The sequence below is a fragment of the Loxodonta africana genome, chromosome 15, assembly GCF_030014295.1.
Source record: "Loxodonta africana isolate mLoxAfr1 chromosome 15, mLoxAfr1.hap2, whole genome shotgun sequence".
In the NCBI taxonomy this organism is placed as follows: Eukaryota; Metazoa; Chordata; class Mammalia; order Proboscidea; family Elephantidae; genus Loxodonta; species Loxodonta africana.
In genome coordinates, this window is record NC_087356.1 from 16,416,245 (window position 1) to 16,431,842 (window position 15,598).

The following is a 15,598-nucleotide window of genomic DNA, read 5'->3' on the forward strand; positions in this document are numbered from 1 at the left end:
TATAAGTTTCCCTTTGCATTCAAATCTTAAGTTTTTTACATACTCACTTAAAATTTTAAAGAAATAAAATATTACAAATACGAGCAAAAGAAATCTAAAAATACCAATTATTTCTGGATCCCACTCTCCTCCTGCCCCACCCTCCAATCATCTTATTTTTAATGTTTATTATTCCCTTGAATCCACCACTCATCTGTCAGTTTCTCGTACTGTGGTGGTTTGCATGTTGCTGTGATGCTGGAAGCTATGCTACCAGTGTTCCAAATACCAGCAGGGTCACTGATGGTGGACAGGTTTCAGCAAAGCTTCCAGACGAAAACAGACTAGGAAAAAGGATCTGGAGAACAACTTCTGAAAAAAAACTGGCCAGTGAAAACCTTATGAACAGCAGCAGAAAGTTGGAAACAAAGAAAGATTGGTAATTGGAAAATACATTAACGATCTAAGACCAGACGAGTTGTGGGATGACATCAAGGACATTATACATGAAGCAAGAGGTCATTAAAAAAAAACAGGAAAGAAAGAAAAGACCAAAATGGATGTCAGAAGAGACTCTGAAACTTGCTCTTGAATGTAGAGGAGCAAAAGCACATGGAAGAAACGATGAAGTAAAAGAGCTGAACAGAAGATTTCAAAGGATTGTTTTTTGTTGCACTTTAGATGAAGATTTGCAGAACAAACTAGCTTCTCATTAAACAGTTAGTACACATATTATTTTATGATATTGGTTAACAACCCCATGACATGTCAACACTCTCCCTTCTTGACCTTGGGTTCCCTATTACCAGCTTTCCTGTCCCCTCTGCCTTCTAGTCCTTGCCTCTGGGCTGGTGTCCCCTTTAGTCTCGTTTTGTTTAATGGGCCTGTCTAACCATTGGCTGAGGGGTGAACCTCAGGAGTGACTTCATCACTAAGCTAAAAGGGTGTTTGGGGGTCATACTCTATCAGTTTCTCCAGTCTCTGTCAGGCCAGTGAGTCTGGTCTTTGTGATTTAGAATTTTGTTCTACATTTTTCTCCAGTTGTGTCCAGGACCCTCTATTGTGATCCCTGTCAGAGTAGTTGGTGATAGTAGCTAGGCACCATCTAGCTGCACTGGGTTCAGTCTAGTGGAAGCCGTGGCAGATATGGTCCGTTAGTCCTTAGGACTAATCTTTCCTTTGTATGTTTAGTTTTCTTCATTATTCCTTGCTCCCGAAAGGGTGAGACCAGTGGAGTATCTTAGATGGCTGCTTACAGGCTTTTAAGACCCCAGATGCTACTCACTAAAGTAGAATGTAGAGCATTTTCTTTATAAATGATGTTATGCCCATTGAGCCAGATATTCCGCGAGACCATGGTCCCTGCAGCCCTCAACCCAGCAATTCAGTTCCTCAGGAGTTCAAATGTGTCTATGGAGCTTCCATGACCTTGCCTTATACAAGTTATGCTGGCTTCCCCAGTATTGTGTACTGTCTTACCACAAAGGGTTGTTTGAGAAGACAAAGCAAAGTATTATAATGAAATGTGCAAAGACCTGGAGTTAGAAGATCAAAACGGAAGAACATGCTCAGCATTTTTCAAGCTGAAAGAACTGAAGAAAACATTCAAGCTTCAGTTGCAACAGTGAAGGATTGCATGGGCAAAATACTGAACAACACAGGAAGCATCAAAAGAAAATGGAAGGAATATACAGTCACTGTACTAAAAAGAACTGGTTGACATTCAACCATTTCAGGAGGTAGCATATGATCAAGAGCTGACGGTATTGAAGGAAAAAGTTCAAGCTGTACTGAAGGCACTGGCAAAAAACAAGCCTCCAGTAACTGACGGAATATCAGTTGAGATGTTTCAACAAACAGATGAAACACTCATCTAGGTCAAGAAACTTGGAAGACAGCTATCTGTCCAACTGAATGGAAGAGATCTATGTTTGTGCCCATCCCAAAGAAAGGAGATCCAACAGAATGTAGAAATTATCGAACAATATCATTAATATAACATGCAAGCAAAATTTTGCTGAAGATAACTCAAAAATGGTTACAGTAGCATATTGACAGGGATATGCCAGAAATTCAAGCCAGATTCAGAAGAGAACATGGAACGAGGGATATCACTGCTGATGTTAGACAGATCTTAGCTGAAAGCAGAAAATACCAGAAAGATGTTTACGGTGTTTTATTGACTATGCAAAGGCACTCGACTATGTGGATCATAACAAATTATGGATAACACTGCTAAGAATGGGAATTCCAGAGCATTTAATTGTGCTCATGCAGAAACTACATAGATCAACAGGCAGTCGTTCACACAGAACAAGAGGATACCGTGTGGTTTAAAGTCAGGAAAGGTGTGCGTCAGGGCTGTATCCTTTCACCATACTTAATCTGTATGCTGAGCAGATAATCGGAGAAGCTGGAATATATGAAGTACACAGCATCAGGACTGGAGGGAGACTCATTAACAGCAGTATGCAGATAACGTAACCTTGCTTGCTTAAAGTGAAGAGGATTTGAAGCACTTATTGATGAAGATCAAAGACTACTGCCTTCAGTGTGGATTACATACCTCAAAGAAAACAAAAATCCTCACAACTGGACCAATAAGTAACATGTCAATGGAGAAAATATTGAAGTTGTCAAGGATTCATTTTACTTGAATCCACAATCAATGCCCATGGAAGCTGCTGCCAAGAAATTAAACAAGGTATTGCACTGGGCAAGTCTGCTGCAAAAATCTCACTTTGGTTAGATGTTCCAGTAATTCTTTTAGAGGGATTATTTTATTTATTATATAAAATAAAATTTTTGGTGATGATAATATCTTGGCTTAGAACTTTAAAACATCCTAAATGGGTGATCATATTAGGTTGCTGTGGCAGCTTTGGATCCTGGAGGATTGTATAATTCAATATATTGTTTTTGTTGTTGGGTGCCTTTGAGTCAGTTCCGACTCATAGTGGCCCTATGTACAACAGAACAAAACACTGTGCCATCCTCACAATCATGGCTATGTTTGAGCCTACAGTTGCAGCCACTCCATCTCGATGAGGGTCTTCCTCTTTTTTGCTGACCCTCTATCTTACCAAGCATGATGTCCTTCTCCAGGGACTGGTCCCTCCTGATAACATGTCCAAAGTATGTGAGACGAAGTCTCGCCATCCTCACTTCTAATGAGCACTCTGGCTGTACTTCTTCCAAGACAGACTCAGTCATTCTTCCGGCAGTCCATGGTACATTCAATACTCTTTGTCAACACCCTCTCAATCTATTCTGTCTGTCTTAAATGTCCCTTCCCATTTCTTCTCTGTCTGTGCTGTGTTGTCTTTGTGTCGAATCTAGACTTTCCCCTAGCTGTTACTTTTAATTCAAATACTATTTTGTTTCTTAAACTATTTATTATGGTAAATATATATACAACAAAATATTTGCCATTTCAACATTTTTTACATGTACAATTCAGTGACATTAATTATAGTCATCATGTTGTACAACTATCATTACTATCCATTTCCAAATGCTTCCATCATTCTTAATGGAAATTTAGTGCCCTCTAAGCAATGACTCGATGGCACTGGGTTTGGTTTTAAGCAATGACTCCTCTCCTCCTCTCTCTCACCCATGGTAACCACTAATAAATTACGGCCTCTATACAGTTGCCTATAGAGTTACTGTAAGTTAGTACTGACTGGACAGCAATGTGTTTTTTTGGTATATATCTGCCTATTCTAGATACTTCATGTAAGTGGGAGCAAAAAGCTGTCCTTTTGTGATTGACATACTTCACTTAACATAATGTTTTCCGGGTTTGTTCATGTTTCAGCATGTATCAGGACTTCATTTCTCATTATGGCTGAATAACACTCCATTCCACATACAGACATGCCACAGATTTTGTTTATCCGTTCATTTGCTGATGGACATTAGCTTGTTTCTATCTTCTGGCTGTTGTGAATGGTGCTGCAATAGCCATAAATTCCTTTTATTTTTCATATTTAAAAAAAAATTTTTCATATTTATCTATTCTTATTTTTACCTGGTTTTATTTCATAATTTCCTCATTTCTTAAATAGATGTGATTCTGTCATTTATGTTTTGAGTATTCTAAACATACTTACTTTGAAGTCTTTATCAGGCTTTTCCATAAATGAGAGGAATTTGTATTCTGGTTGTTGAGTTTATTAGCTTTCTTTCCTAGCAATAGGTTTCTTCATAGGTCTTGGCATTTTGGTATAATGGTCTTTAAATTAGAAGTTGTTATTATTTTTTGACTTCGATACAGGTCATCCCTTCATCCCTTCCTGCCCAGTATGTGTGAAGCTGCCTCTACTCAGCCCTTTGAGCCCCGGTCCATATCCAGATCTTATGATAGGGTTTATGGCTTCAGCCCCATAGTGATACTTGGACTGTTACAGATGAGGTCACTAAGGCAAAAGGCAGCTAGTTCAGTTACTGGTAGGGAGGCTATACTTACATCTAATCTAGATTAGACACAGATTCTGCATAAAGCAGCAAATTTAAAAAAAAAAAATTTTTTTCAGCTTTCTTTCACCAGAGGGGAAGCCCCAGTTCAGCCGTGGCTTCTAGCAGTGAGTTTGGCTCTACTGGTCCCTGTGTGACCATAGAAACCCAACTCCTACTTCCAGTCATGTCTTACAGCAGGTCCATGACCTCAGCTCTGCTCCTTGCTTTGCATTTCTTTTCTGCTTATGGCACAGAACAATGTAGGTTTTATTTGAGAGGCTAGCCATCAGGACATTTTGGTTTTCTCTTTTCATATTTTATCTTCCATTATGATGTGTTTGGAACAGGGTATATATGGCAAAATGTGAAGTTCATATGACAGTTTGACAGTTTTTAATTTTTACAAAAATAAGAACAAAACAATGAAAATTAACATAATGAATACACATGCTATATAAAACTGGCAATGCTGTCAAGGTTTAACTGTGGTACAGAAGACAGTGTCACCATGTGACAACTCAAAATGTTCATTCCTAAGCTTCTCATCAATAGTATGACTCCACAGTACAAATTAATGATTTAAGAGTTGTCAGTGTTTCACACCAAAGTAAAAGAGTTAAAAAATTTCTGTAATTGCCAAACTACCTCAATTTTACAGGGAAAAAAAAAAAAAAAGTATTAAACGTATGTTGATTGTCAGTATTTACCAAAATTAAAGTCCTAAAATAGGACATATAAGTCTCTTAAACTACCAAGTCCATAATACATTTTTCAGTGTAAACTGGTTTCTTTTAAACTTCGCCCAATTGCTCTCAGGTCCTTAAACAATTTTAAATGTACAAACATGTAACAGGCATTTTTCTAATCAAATGGAGGTTTAGAAAAGTTGAATTTGTGGGTACATCAGTTCCTTATGGAATAAAAGCACAAGTATCCATAATTGTTAGGAAAGTCCTAAGCAGGAAGAATTACAGTTTTTTCTAATAGGACTTCAATTGTAAGTTCAAAAGTCAATTATACATGCAACACTCCAACAAATAATTAAAACATATTACCACCTACCTTCTTTATCACCTCGAGCACTACCCACAAGGAATCTAGACACTAAGGGTGTGCTTGATAAGGATAAACAAGTAGAAATGAAGACACTTTGAGTGGCTCTGATCTGTAAGAAATGTCCCCACAATAAGCCAAATCCAATCATTAATAGGGTCATATAACATGGTCCTTGTAAGGATATCTTCCATACCTTAAAGAGAACACATTTATTTATATATATTTTAATAGTAAGATGCAATCTCTTGACTATCACCATAAAGAGTACATATATTATTTGTAGTCTAAATATGCAGTATATAAAGCATACTATGTGCTAGACATCGTTATAAGTGCTACACAAACACACTCATTTAATCCTCAGAACAAATTTCTGAGGCAGATATTGTATTTCCCCGATTTTTAGACGAGAAAACTGAGGCACAAAAAGATTGAGTAACTTGCCTAAGGTCACATGGATAGTAAATGCTGGAGTAAGGATTTAAACACAGGCAGTGTGGTTCTATACTCAAACAGATACTTATTAAGCACCTAGTAGTTTGCAATTGGCTGTTAACCCAAAGGTAGGTGGTTCAAACCCACCCAGTAGCTCCATGGAAGAAGAGGCCTGGTAAACTTCTTTTGTAAGGGTTACAGCCAAGAAAACCCTATGAAGCAGTTCTATTCTATAACACATGGGCTTACCATGAACTGGGGGCAAACTCGAGGGCTGCTAACAACAGTATACACTTAACACTGTGCTATATGTGAGGAAAAATGTGGAAGAAATAAGGTTTGACCCTTACCCGGGAGGGCCTTCAATCTAGTTGGAGAGATAATAAAAACTAATATTTATATAAACATGAATATTATATACTAACAAAAGTAACGAAACTGGAAAATGATCCCTATTCTACTTTAAAGGATTTTTTTAAGGTTTAGATCTACTTGTTCAATTCTTTTCTTCTTCTTCCTGTACCTTCCCAACTTTCCCTCTCCCAATCAAAACTAATATTTAATAAGCACTAATTTCCTAATTCCGGGACCTCTACTAAAAGTAAAAATGGTGGGAGAACCACAGAAAGAAGTGATACAGGAGATGGAAGGTCTGAATACATATGTTTTGGAGCAGTAAAGTCAAAGGCAAGCACTCAGAGGTTCAAAAAGCTAACCTAGCCTCCTCTGTGTCTCAGCTACATTTATCTTTGAGTGATTTGGAGTATATTAGTTTTTTCCCCCTCCCTTTTTGTTTCTTAGTGAAAAAGCAATACTTTTTTTTTTTTTCAAAATTACATGGGATATGAAGGAAGTTGGGAGGCTCCTGTTATTCAATCTACTACCGCTGCTAAATGAGCTGATTCAGACATTGACAAGTCACAGCAGTCAAACTCAGCTGTCAACTTGCCTGTATACTGTAGAAGCTACTAAAATCCAAGGAATGAATTATAGGAGCCTTCTAACCCTGGGAAAACAACGCATACTTTATTTGACCCTTATAGAGGCCATATGATGGCAAGACTGGCAGAGAGGTTAACTGAGTTGATTTCAAAGCCAAATACATATTCTGCTTAAGTTCCCTGTGCTATAACTCAGGCTCCACTCTCTCTTTCCAGAAGAAGGGGAATGAAGTTTAGCCCCTGTGGCAGTGGAAGCTAAAACCAAACGGAGTCCCTCATGCCATGCCAAAGAGCATGGCTACTACCTGGTTTCACAGGGCAAAAGTTTAAGATGATAAGTAACCTAACTTTTACAAATCCCATCAGCCCTCAGTATCCGCAGGTTCCACACCTGCAGATTCAACCAATTGCATATCGAAGATATTCAGGGGAAAAAAAAGTTCCGAAAAAGCAAAACTTGGAATTTGCAGCACTCTGAGCACAATGTTGAATGCACACACATGAAATGATGTGTAGGCATACCCTGCTGTAGCCACTCGCCATTTCAAAGATGCTTCCAAGTCTCTCTTCAACGCTTGTTGTTTGAGCACTGCCTCATGTCTAGTTCGTTCCCTACTTGCGTTGTGCACATCCTTTGTTTCTGTGAGAAAACGGCTCCTTAAAAGAAATGAAGTGGTCAAAGGAATCCCTCCAAGGCTAAGTGAGAGGGAGTTGAGGAGAGCAAGAGGAAGGAGTTTCAGGCTAGCAAGGGCTGGTTGGCTAGCTCTGTAAAGTGCTACAGCCTCCAGAACTTCAAGATCACAGGCGACGATCCAAACACCAACAACATTCTTTAAAGAGATGGAAAAACTAATCATTAACTTTATATAGAAAGGGAAGAAGCCCCAGATAAGTAAAGCATTACTGAGGAAGAATAAAGTAGGAGGGCTTGCACTACCTGACGTCAGAACCTGCTATACAGCTACGGTAGTCAATACAGCCTGGTACTGGTACGACGACAGGTACATTGACCAATGGAACAGAATTGAGAACTCGGATGTAAACCCAACCACCTACGGTCACCTGATCTTCGACAAGGGCCCAAAGTCCATCAAATGGGGAAAAGAAAATATTTGTTCATTTGTAAAAAAATGAAACAGGATGCACACCTCACAACATACACAAAAACTAATTCAAATGGATCAAAGACCTAAATGTAACATCAAAAATTAAAACAATATCATAGAAGAGAAAACAGACCAACTCTGGAGGCCCTAATACATGGCATTAACAGGATATAAACCATAACTAACAACTTACAAACTGCAGAAGATAAGCTAGATAACTGGGACCTTCTAAAAATTAAACACTTCTGCTCATCAAAAGACTTCACCAAAAGAGTAAAAAGAGAACCTACAGACTGGGAAAAAAATTTTGGCTTACGACAAATCCAACAAAGGCCTATTCTCTAAAATCTACAGGGAAATCTAACACCACTACAACAAAAAGACAAATGGACCAATTAAAAAATGGGCAAAGGAAAAAAAAAGACACTTCAGCAAAGAAGATATTCAAGTGGCTAACAGACACATGAGGAAATACTTGAGATCACTAGCCATTAGAGAAATGAAAATCAAAACCATAATGAGATAACATCTCACCCTGGCATTACTGGTGCAAATCAAAAATCAGAAAATAACAAATGTTGGAGGGTTGCGGGGAGATTAGAACTCTTTTGCACTGCTGGTGGGAATGCAAAATGATTACAACCATTTTGGGAAACGATATGGTACTTCCTTAGAAAGCTAGAAACAGAAATACCATATGATCCTGCAATCCCACTCCTAGGAACATAACCTAAAGAAATAAGAGTTGTCGCATGCATAGACATATGCACACCCATGTTCACCACAGCATTGTTCACAACAGCAAAAAATGGAAACAACCTAAATGCCCATCAACAGATGAGTGGATAAACTATGGTACATATACACAATGGAGTACTATGCAACGATAAAGAACAATGATGAATCTGCGAAGCATCTTGCAACATGGATGAATCTGGTGGGCATCATGCTGAGTGAAATAAGTCAATCACAAAAGGACAAATATTGTATGAGACCACTATTATAAAAATTCATGAAAAAAACAATCTTTAAGGGTTACAAGGGCGGGGAGAGGTGGGGATGGAAAAACACTAAATAGGTAACAGGTAAGTGGTAACTTTGGTGAAGGGTAAGACAGTGCACAATACTGGGGAAGCCAGGACAACTTGTATAAGGCAAGGTCATGGAAATTCCATAGACATATCCAAACTCTCTGGGGCACAAAATTGCTGGGCTGAGGGCTGTGGGATTCATAGTCTTGGGGAACATCTAGCTCAACTGGCATAATATAAAAAAAAACTTTCTATATTCTACTTTGGTGAGTAGTGTCTGGGGTCTTAAAAGCCTGTGAGCGACCATGTAAGATACTCCACTGGTTCATCCCTTCAGGAGCAAGGGAGAATGAAGAAAACTAAAGATACAAGGGAAAGACTAGTCCGGGGCAGACATCTGGGTACCATGGTTTCAGGGGACATCTAGGTCAATCGGCATAACAAAGTTTATTAAGAAAATGTTCTGTATCCCATTTTGGTGAGTGACATCTGGGGTCTTAAAAACTAGCAAGCAACCATCTAAAATACATCAATTGGTCCCAACCTATCTGGAGCAAAGGAGAATGACGAACACCAAAGACAGAATGAAAATATTAGCCCAAGAGACAGAAAGGGCCACATAAACCAGAGACTCCATCAGCCTGAGACCAGAAGAACTAGATGATGCCCAGCTACCACCAATGACCACCCTGACAGGGAACACAACAGAGAGTCCCTGGTGGAGCAGGAAAAAAAGTGGGGTGCAGAACTCAAATTCTAGTAAAATGACCAAACTTAATGGTCTGACTGAGACCCTGGAAGATATGCCCCTGGACTCTCTGTTAGCCCAGAACTGAAACCATTCCCGAAGCCAACTCTTCAGACAAAGATTAGACTGGACTATAAGACATAAAATGATACTGGTGAAGACAGTGCTTCTTAGGTCAAGTAGATACATGAGACTAAATGGGCAGCTTCTGTCCGGAGGCGAAATGAGAAGGCAGAAAGGGACAGGAGCTGGTTGAACGGACACCGGAAATCTGGGATGGAAAGGAGGAGTGTGCTGTCACATTAGAGGTAGAGCAACTAGGGTCACATAACAATGTGTGTATAAATTTTTGTATAAGAAATTAACTTGAACTGTAAACTTTCACTTAAAGCATACACACACACACAAAACATTACTGCAAAGGACTCATGAACCACAACTACCATGGCCTCTACCATACTGAGTCTAGCACAACTAGAGGGTGCCCGGCCACCACCACTAAGTGCTCTGACAAGGATCACAACACAGAGTCCTGAACAGAGCAAAATTCTAACTCACAAAAAAAGACCAGACTTACTGGCCTGACAGAGAGTGGAGAAACCCATAGAATGGCCCCCGGACACTCTTTTAGCTCACTTCTGAGGTTCACCCTTTAGCCAAAGATTAGACAGGCCTATAAAACAAAACAGGACTAAAGGGGCACACCAGACCAGAGGCAAGAACTAGAAGGCAGGAGGGGACAAGAAAGCTGGTAATAGGGAACCCAAGATCGAGAAGAGAGAGTGTTGACATGTCGTGGAGTTGTTAACCAATGTCATAAAACAATATGTGTACTAACTGTTTAATGAGAAGCTAGTTTGTTCTGTAAACCTTCATCTAAAGTACAATTACAAAAAAAAAAAGGATCATGGGTGAAATCAGCAGGCAGCATCAGTGTTCCCAGAAGAACTCAAGAAACTCATAGAAAAGAAAGTCTACCTTCCAGAGCAAGTCTTCAACTGTGATGAAATAAATATTTACATAGTATTTACACTGTTGTATTAGGTATTATAACTACTGTAGAAAAGACTGAAAGTATACAGGAGGATGTGCATAGGTTCTATGCAAATATTGTATTTTACATAATATTGAGGGACTTTAGCATCCATGGATTTCTGTGGGGGGTCCTGCAACCAATCCCTCATGGATACTGAGGGTACTGAGGGACAACTGTAGTAATTAGCTTGTTTCTGTAGATTCCTCAACAGTTTCTGCTCTGTAAAAACTGCATCTCAGACAGACAGTCCCCTGGTTATCTGCCTCTGCTCAGCAGCCATGGACCACTCCCTGAAAAACCACATCTGTCTTCTTAAGCAAACTAACATTTCAGAGAAGAAAGGATTTCAAAGGACATTTTAATAAACCTCTGAAACACCAGCTAAAACTGTCCAGACTTCTCCGACTCACTTTGCCCACGCTGCCACGTTTCTTTGGAACACGTGGTTCAGGCTGTTTCCCTATGCCCGAATAGATGCTCAAATAATAAATCTTTAGTATTGCTTTTAACTTTGTTTCCATTCTCAGAAACTCTTTTACACTTGCCACCCCAAAGAATGCTTTGTAAAAGTTCAAGTTTTTTCTACTTCCTGTATATGGTAATCATAGTGGTTATATTCTTCCTCTTCCAAAATATTATAGTTAAAAAATGACTGAAGTGCCTAGGGCAGATCCACATAGCCAGCTGGAGTATCTCAGGAGCGCAAGCACGTTGGATTCTAAGGCTCATGGGTTTTAGGTACTTATTCCTATAAATATTAGTTCTCGTTGATCGTATTTATAACCCTCAATGCATCCTCAAAAGAAACCTGGATTTTAGGCTTGAATCTGCTGCTAACTAGCAGTTCACCTTGGACAGGTAACAATCTCTCTGGGCTTTAGTTCCACATCTCTATGTAGAAAAGGTAAGACAACTACTTCTGAGATCATTACCAGAGCTAGCCTTCTTTGAATTTATTGTCTAGCATGTTTCTGCACCTTCATCAGAAAGGCCCCAAAATCCACTTAGCCTAAGAAGCAAGATGTAGAGAAGACAATACTGGAAAGTAATTCAAGAAAGGACCATAGGGGAAAGGAGTTAGAACCTTACTGTTCAAAGTGGGATCAGAGGACCAGCAGCCTCTGGCCCTTGTGAGAAATGCAAACTCTCAGGTCCCACCCCTGAATCAACATTTGTAGTCTTAGTGAGATGCCCGGGTGATTCACACGCACATTGAAGTTTAAGAGGCAGTGATGAGAGAATATCCTCGGCTGTGGCTCTTAATCCCTTGCATGTGGACGGGAGCGCCATATATCCTCTACTGAGTTATATTTTCCTCGGGATTCCACTCTGCATCCTGTATCTCTCCATATATCCTTCTGTAATCTCAAAATATAACCTCCTCCAGTGTACAGGCCATGCCTATTTTACACGTTGATTTACACCCAGTGATACCAGAGTGTCTGGAACATTATAGGTACTCAATAAATATTTGTTGAAAGAACAAATAAGAAACAAAAGAGAAGAAAATACAACCCCTACCTCCAATGATTTTATAATCTACTTAAAGACAGACACTGATGAAATACTAAGATATAAAATTTAAAGAACAATTCAAGTCAGGCTAGAAGAACTATCATAAAGCAGTATACGATTATTTACGAATAAAGGATCTGGACAATCAATGGTACCAGTGTTCAGAACAAAAAAAAAAACTTTCCTTAGCATCAAGTAACAAGTAGTTTTTAGATTCAAGTGTTTTTGAATAGTTTTGAATAAAACCTTTACAATATTTCATAAAAGTCCTAAGAAAGATTCCTTTTGGTAATTATTAATATATTTAAAAACCCTATGAAAATAATTTTTCACCCATGATAAGGATACACAGGCTAATTCCATATCTGGTAGGAGTTATATAAACTCAGAGCTATTGCACTGGTTATTTCAGGCTGCTCTAAAGCTTTACCAATAATTTATATCTGAATAATTAAAAAAGAAAATAAATGTATTATTTAATAATGTAGTTCAATAGGTAGACATTTTGCAACTCAAGTCCATGGGCTTAAAAAAGTAATAAGATGTACTCTTGGTGAGGAAAAATCAAGCACCACCGTTGTAGTGCATGTCAAGTTTTAAGGGCTGCCACTGGGTGGCAACAGCAAAAGGCTCGCTCTCTCTGGAAGTTTAGCAACTGGGTGAGACTAAACAAAACAGTTTCAGAGCTGTAAGGAACATTAGGGATGACTTCATAGTTCAACTCCAGATAAGATATAAAGAATACTATCCAGAGTCACTAAATTAGATGCAGAGCAAGGATTATTCATATAAGCTCTCTTGATTCTTAATCCTTTCCACTCATCAGACTACATTATCACCCTGAACAGCTTAATACAATTTACTAATATATAATTAAAATTCTTCCTTTCCAAGACCTTGTTAAGTTATATCACTAAGTACAAATTTAAAGAAATGTTTGGGGAAATATTTTACTACATAAAATAATTCAGTGCAACCTCTCAAATGTTATATAAATAACATCAGTACTAATAATAATATGCAGCTTTTATATCATTTAAAATTACTGCTTATGTTATATAACATTATCTTATTACTTAACTCTGAATATCACAGTAGAAAAAAACACAAATTACAACAATTTAGAGCCAGAAGAAACTCAAGTTTCCAAATTCCTTATAGTATAGACGAGAAACTGATTGATGTCCACAAGAGTCAAATACCTTGTTGAAGGTAACTAGTTAATGGTAGAACCAGAACTTTACCACCTCTTGGCTGTAAATCACAGGGTTAGAACCGTTGTTACTCATTGTGAAACTTCTATTATGATACCAAGTTCAGAATAAGCTACACTATGAAGCTGAGGCCAAGTGTTGTAAGGAGCCTAATTGCTTTTTATGCTTAGAGGTCCTATACTACCTATACTACCACACTACCTAACCCTGTTTTCTTCCGTCCCCATCCACAATACATACCTCAATAGAATTAACAGGAAGAATGGGGCCATTTTTTTTTTTTTAGATCCTAGAAAAGTGATCAATTTTCTTCAAACTTTGAGCTCAGAAATTAATATATGGATGTTATAATAATGCAAGAAGCATTAAAAAATAAAAAAGTACCAGAGAAAACTCAAACATCATTCAGAACGTGTTATGAGGAAACATGCCCTTGGGAAGTATTTAAGAGAAGTGAGTGTAATCAGTAGATGGGCAAATGGAGGTTTTTGTTAATGGAAAAAGGAAGTCAAAGAAATCAAAAGGTCCTAAGAATGACAGGATAAATTAAGGAAGCAAATGGGAAAGAGGGATATAAACAAAAAGATTTCAGTGAAATCAGAGTAGTTAATCCTTGAAAGCAAACGCAAATTCCAAAAGTTTATTTTCTTCATTATAATAAAGTATATATTGCCTATTTACAAAATTTGGAAAACAGGAAAAAAGAAAAGAATAATAAAGAAGTCCCCCACAATTATTTGGAACATTTATTTCCTGTTGTTTTCTACTGTGCATTTGTGCTTCTTTTATTCAGCTGTGGTCATGTTACCTGCTCACTTTTGTAAGCTTAGCATTGTAGCAAATATTTTCTTTTTTACTACGCACATTTGTAGTATTTTTAATGGCTATATAATATCCCATCAAGTAGTACGTCATAGTTTAATTAACCACTGGACACTCAGACTGCTTTCAATCTTTTTTTTTTTAATGCTACAATAACTGCCCCCCCCGCCCCCAAAAAACCCGTTGCTGTCAAGTCGATTCCAATTCGTAGTGAACCCTACAGGACAGAGTAGAACTGCCCCATAGGGGGTCTGAGGAGCGGCTGGTGGATTCAAACTGCCGACCTTTGGGCTAGCAGCCACTTAACCACTGAGCACCAGCACTGTAAATCTTTTATGGGTTATTTTTCTTAAAACTTATTTTTGATTCTTTCCTTTGGATAAAGACCCAAAAGTAGAACCACTGGGTTAAAGGATATGAGATTTTAAGCTTTTTAAATCAAATTGCTAAATTGCCGTCCAAAAAAGGGTATACTAGTTGGCACTTTCATCAACCTGGTTCATGACTGCCTATTTTATTACCCTCTCACAGTCATCTAAAAACCCTCTGCTAATTTGATATCAGCATCCCAGTTAATACTGGCAGGTAAAATGTACCTAAATTTTTTATATTTTTTGGTTACAGGTTTTTTTTTCCTCATCAGCTTTTTAATCACCTATTGTCGTTTGTTAGGTGTCTGTTTTTTAAAAAGTAGCTTTTAATTAATTTCCATATTAACCTCATTTCCATTCTGAAATATCTCAGTGTTCAAGGTCACAGTTCCAGAAGTAAACTTAATTAAAAACCCGTTGCCATCAAGTCAATCCATAACAACCCTAGAGGACAGAGCAGAGCCACCCCATCGGGTTTCCAGGGGGTCCGGGTGGATTCCACTGCTGACCTTCTGGTTAGCAGCTGTAGCACTTGACCACTGTGCCAGCAGGGTTCCAAACTAATTTGGAAGGTAACTATAATATTTACTTATACATGTAATCAAACCCATTAAAAACTCATTGCTGTCGAGTTCATTCTGACTCACAGAGACTCTATAGGACAGGATAAAAGTGTCCCATAGGGTTTCCGAGGCTGTAAATCTTTAGGAAGGGGACTGTCACATATTTCTTCCATGGAGCAGCTGGTGGGTTCGAACCACCAACCTTCTGGTTAGCAGCCGAGAGCTTAACCTCTGTACCACCAGGGCTTCTTAAAATAGTCCCAGCTGCTATTAATCTTCTATGTGTTTTCATCTTACAGTGACAGAAAAATGAGACCAAA

General features: G+C 38.4%; 1 protein-coding gene across 13 annotated transcripts in view; it reads right to left on the reverse strand.

The window, feature by feature from the left end:
* TMCO3 (transmembrane and coiled-coil domains 3) overlaps nt 1-15,598 on the reverse strand; it is a 79,132-nt gene that overhangs the window by 44,731 nt on the left and 18,803 nt on the right. For all 13 annotated transcript variants that reach the window (XR_002786668.2, XR_002786670.2, XR_002786669.2 and 10 more), the window contains exon 7: nt 5,503-5,689. Coding sequence is in view for 9 of the 13 variants with exons in the window: in XM_023552672.2 (XP_023408440.1) it covers nt 5,503-5,689 (187 nt within the window). In the remaining 4 variants the exon portion in view is untranslated. The remainder of the gene's footprint in view (nt 1-5,502; nt 5,690-15,598) is intronic.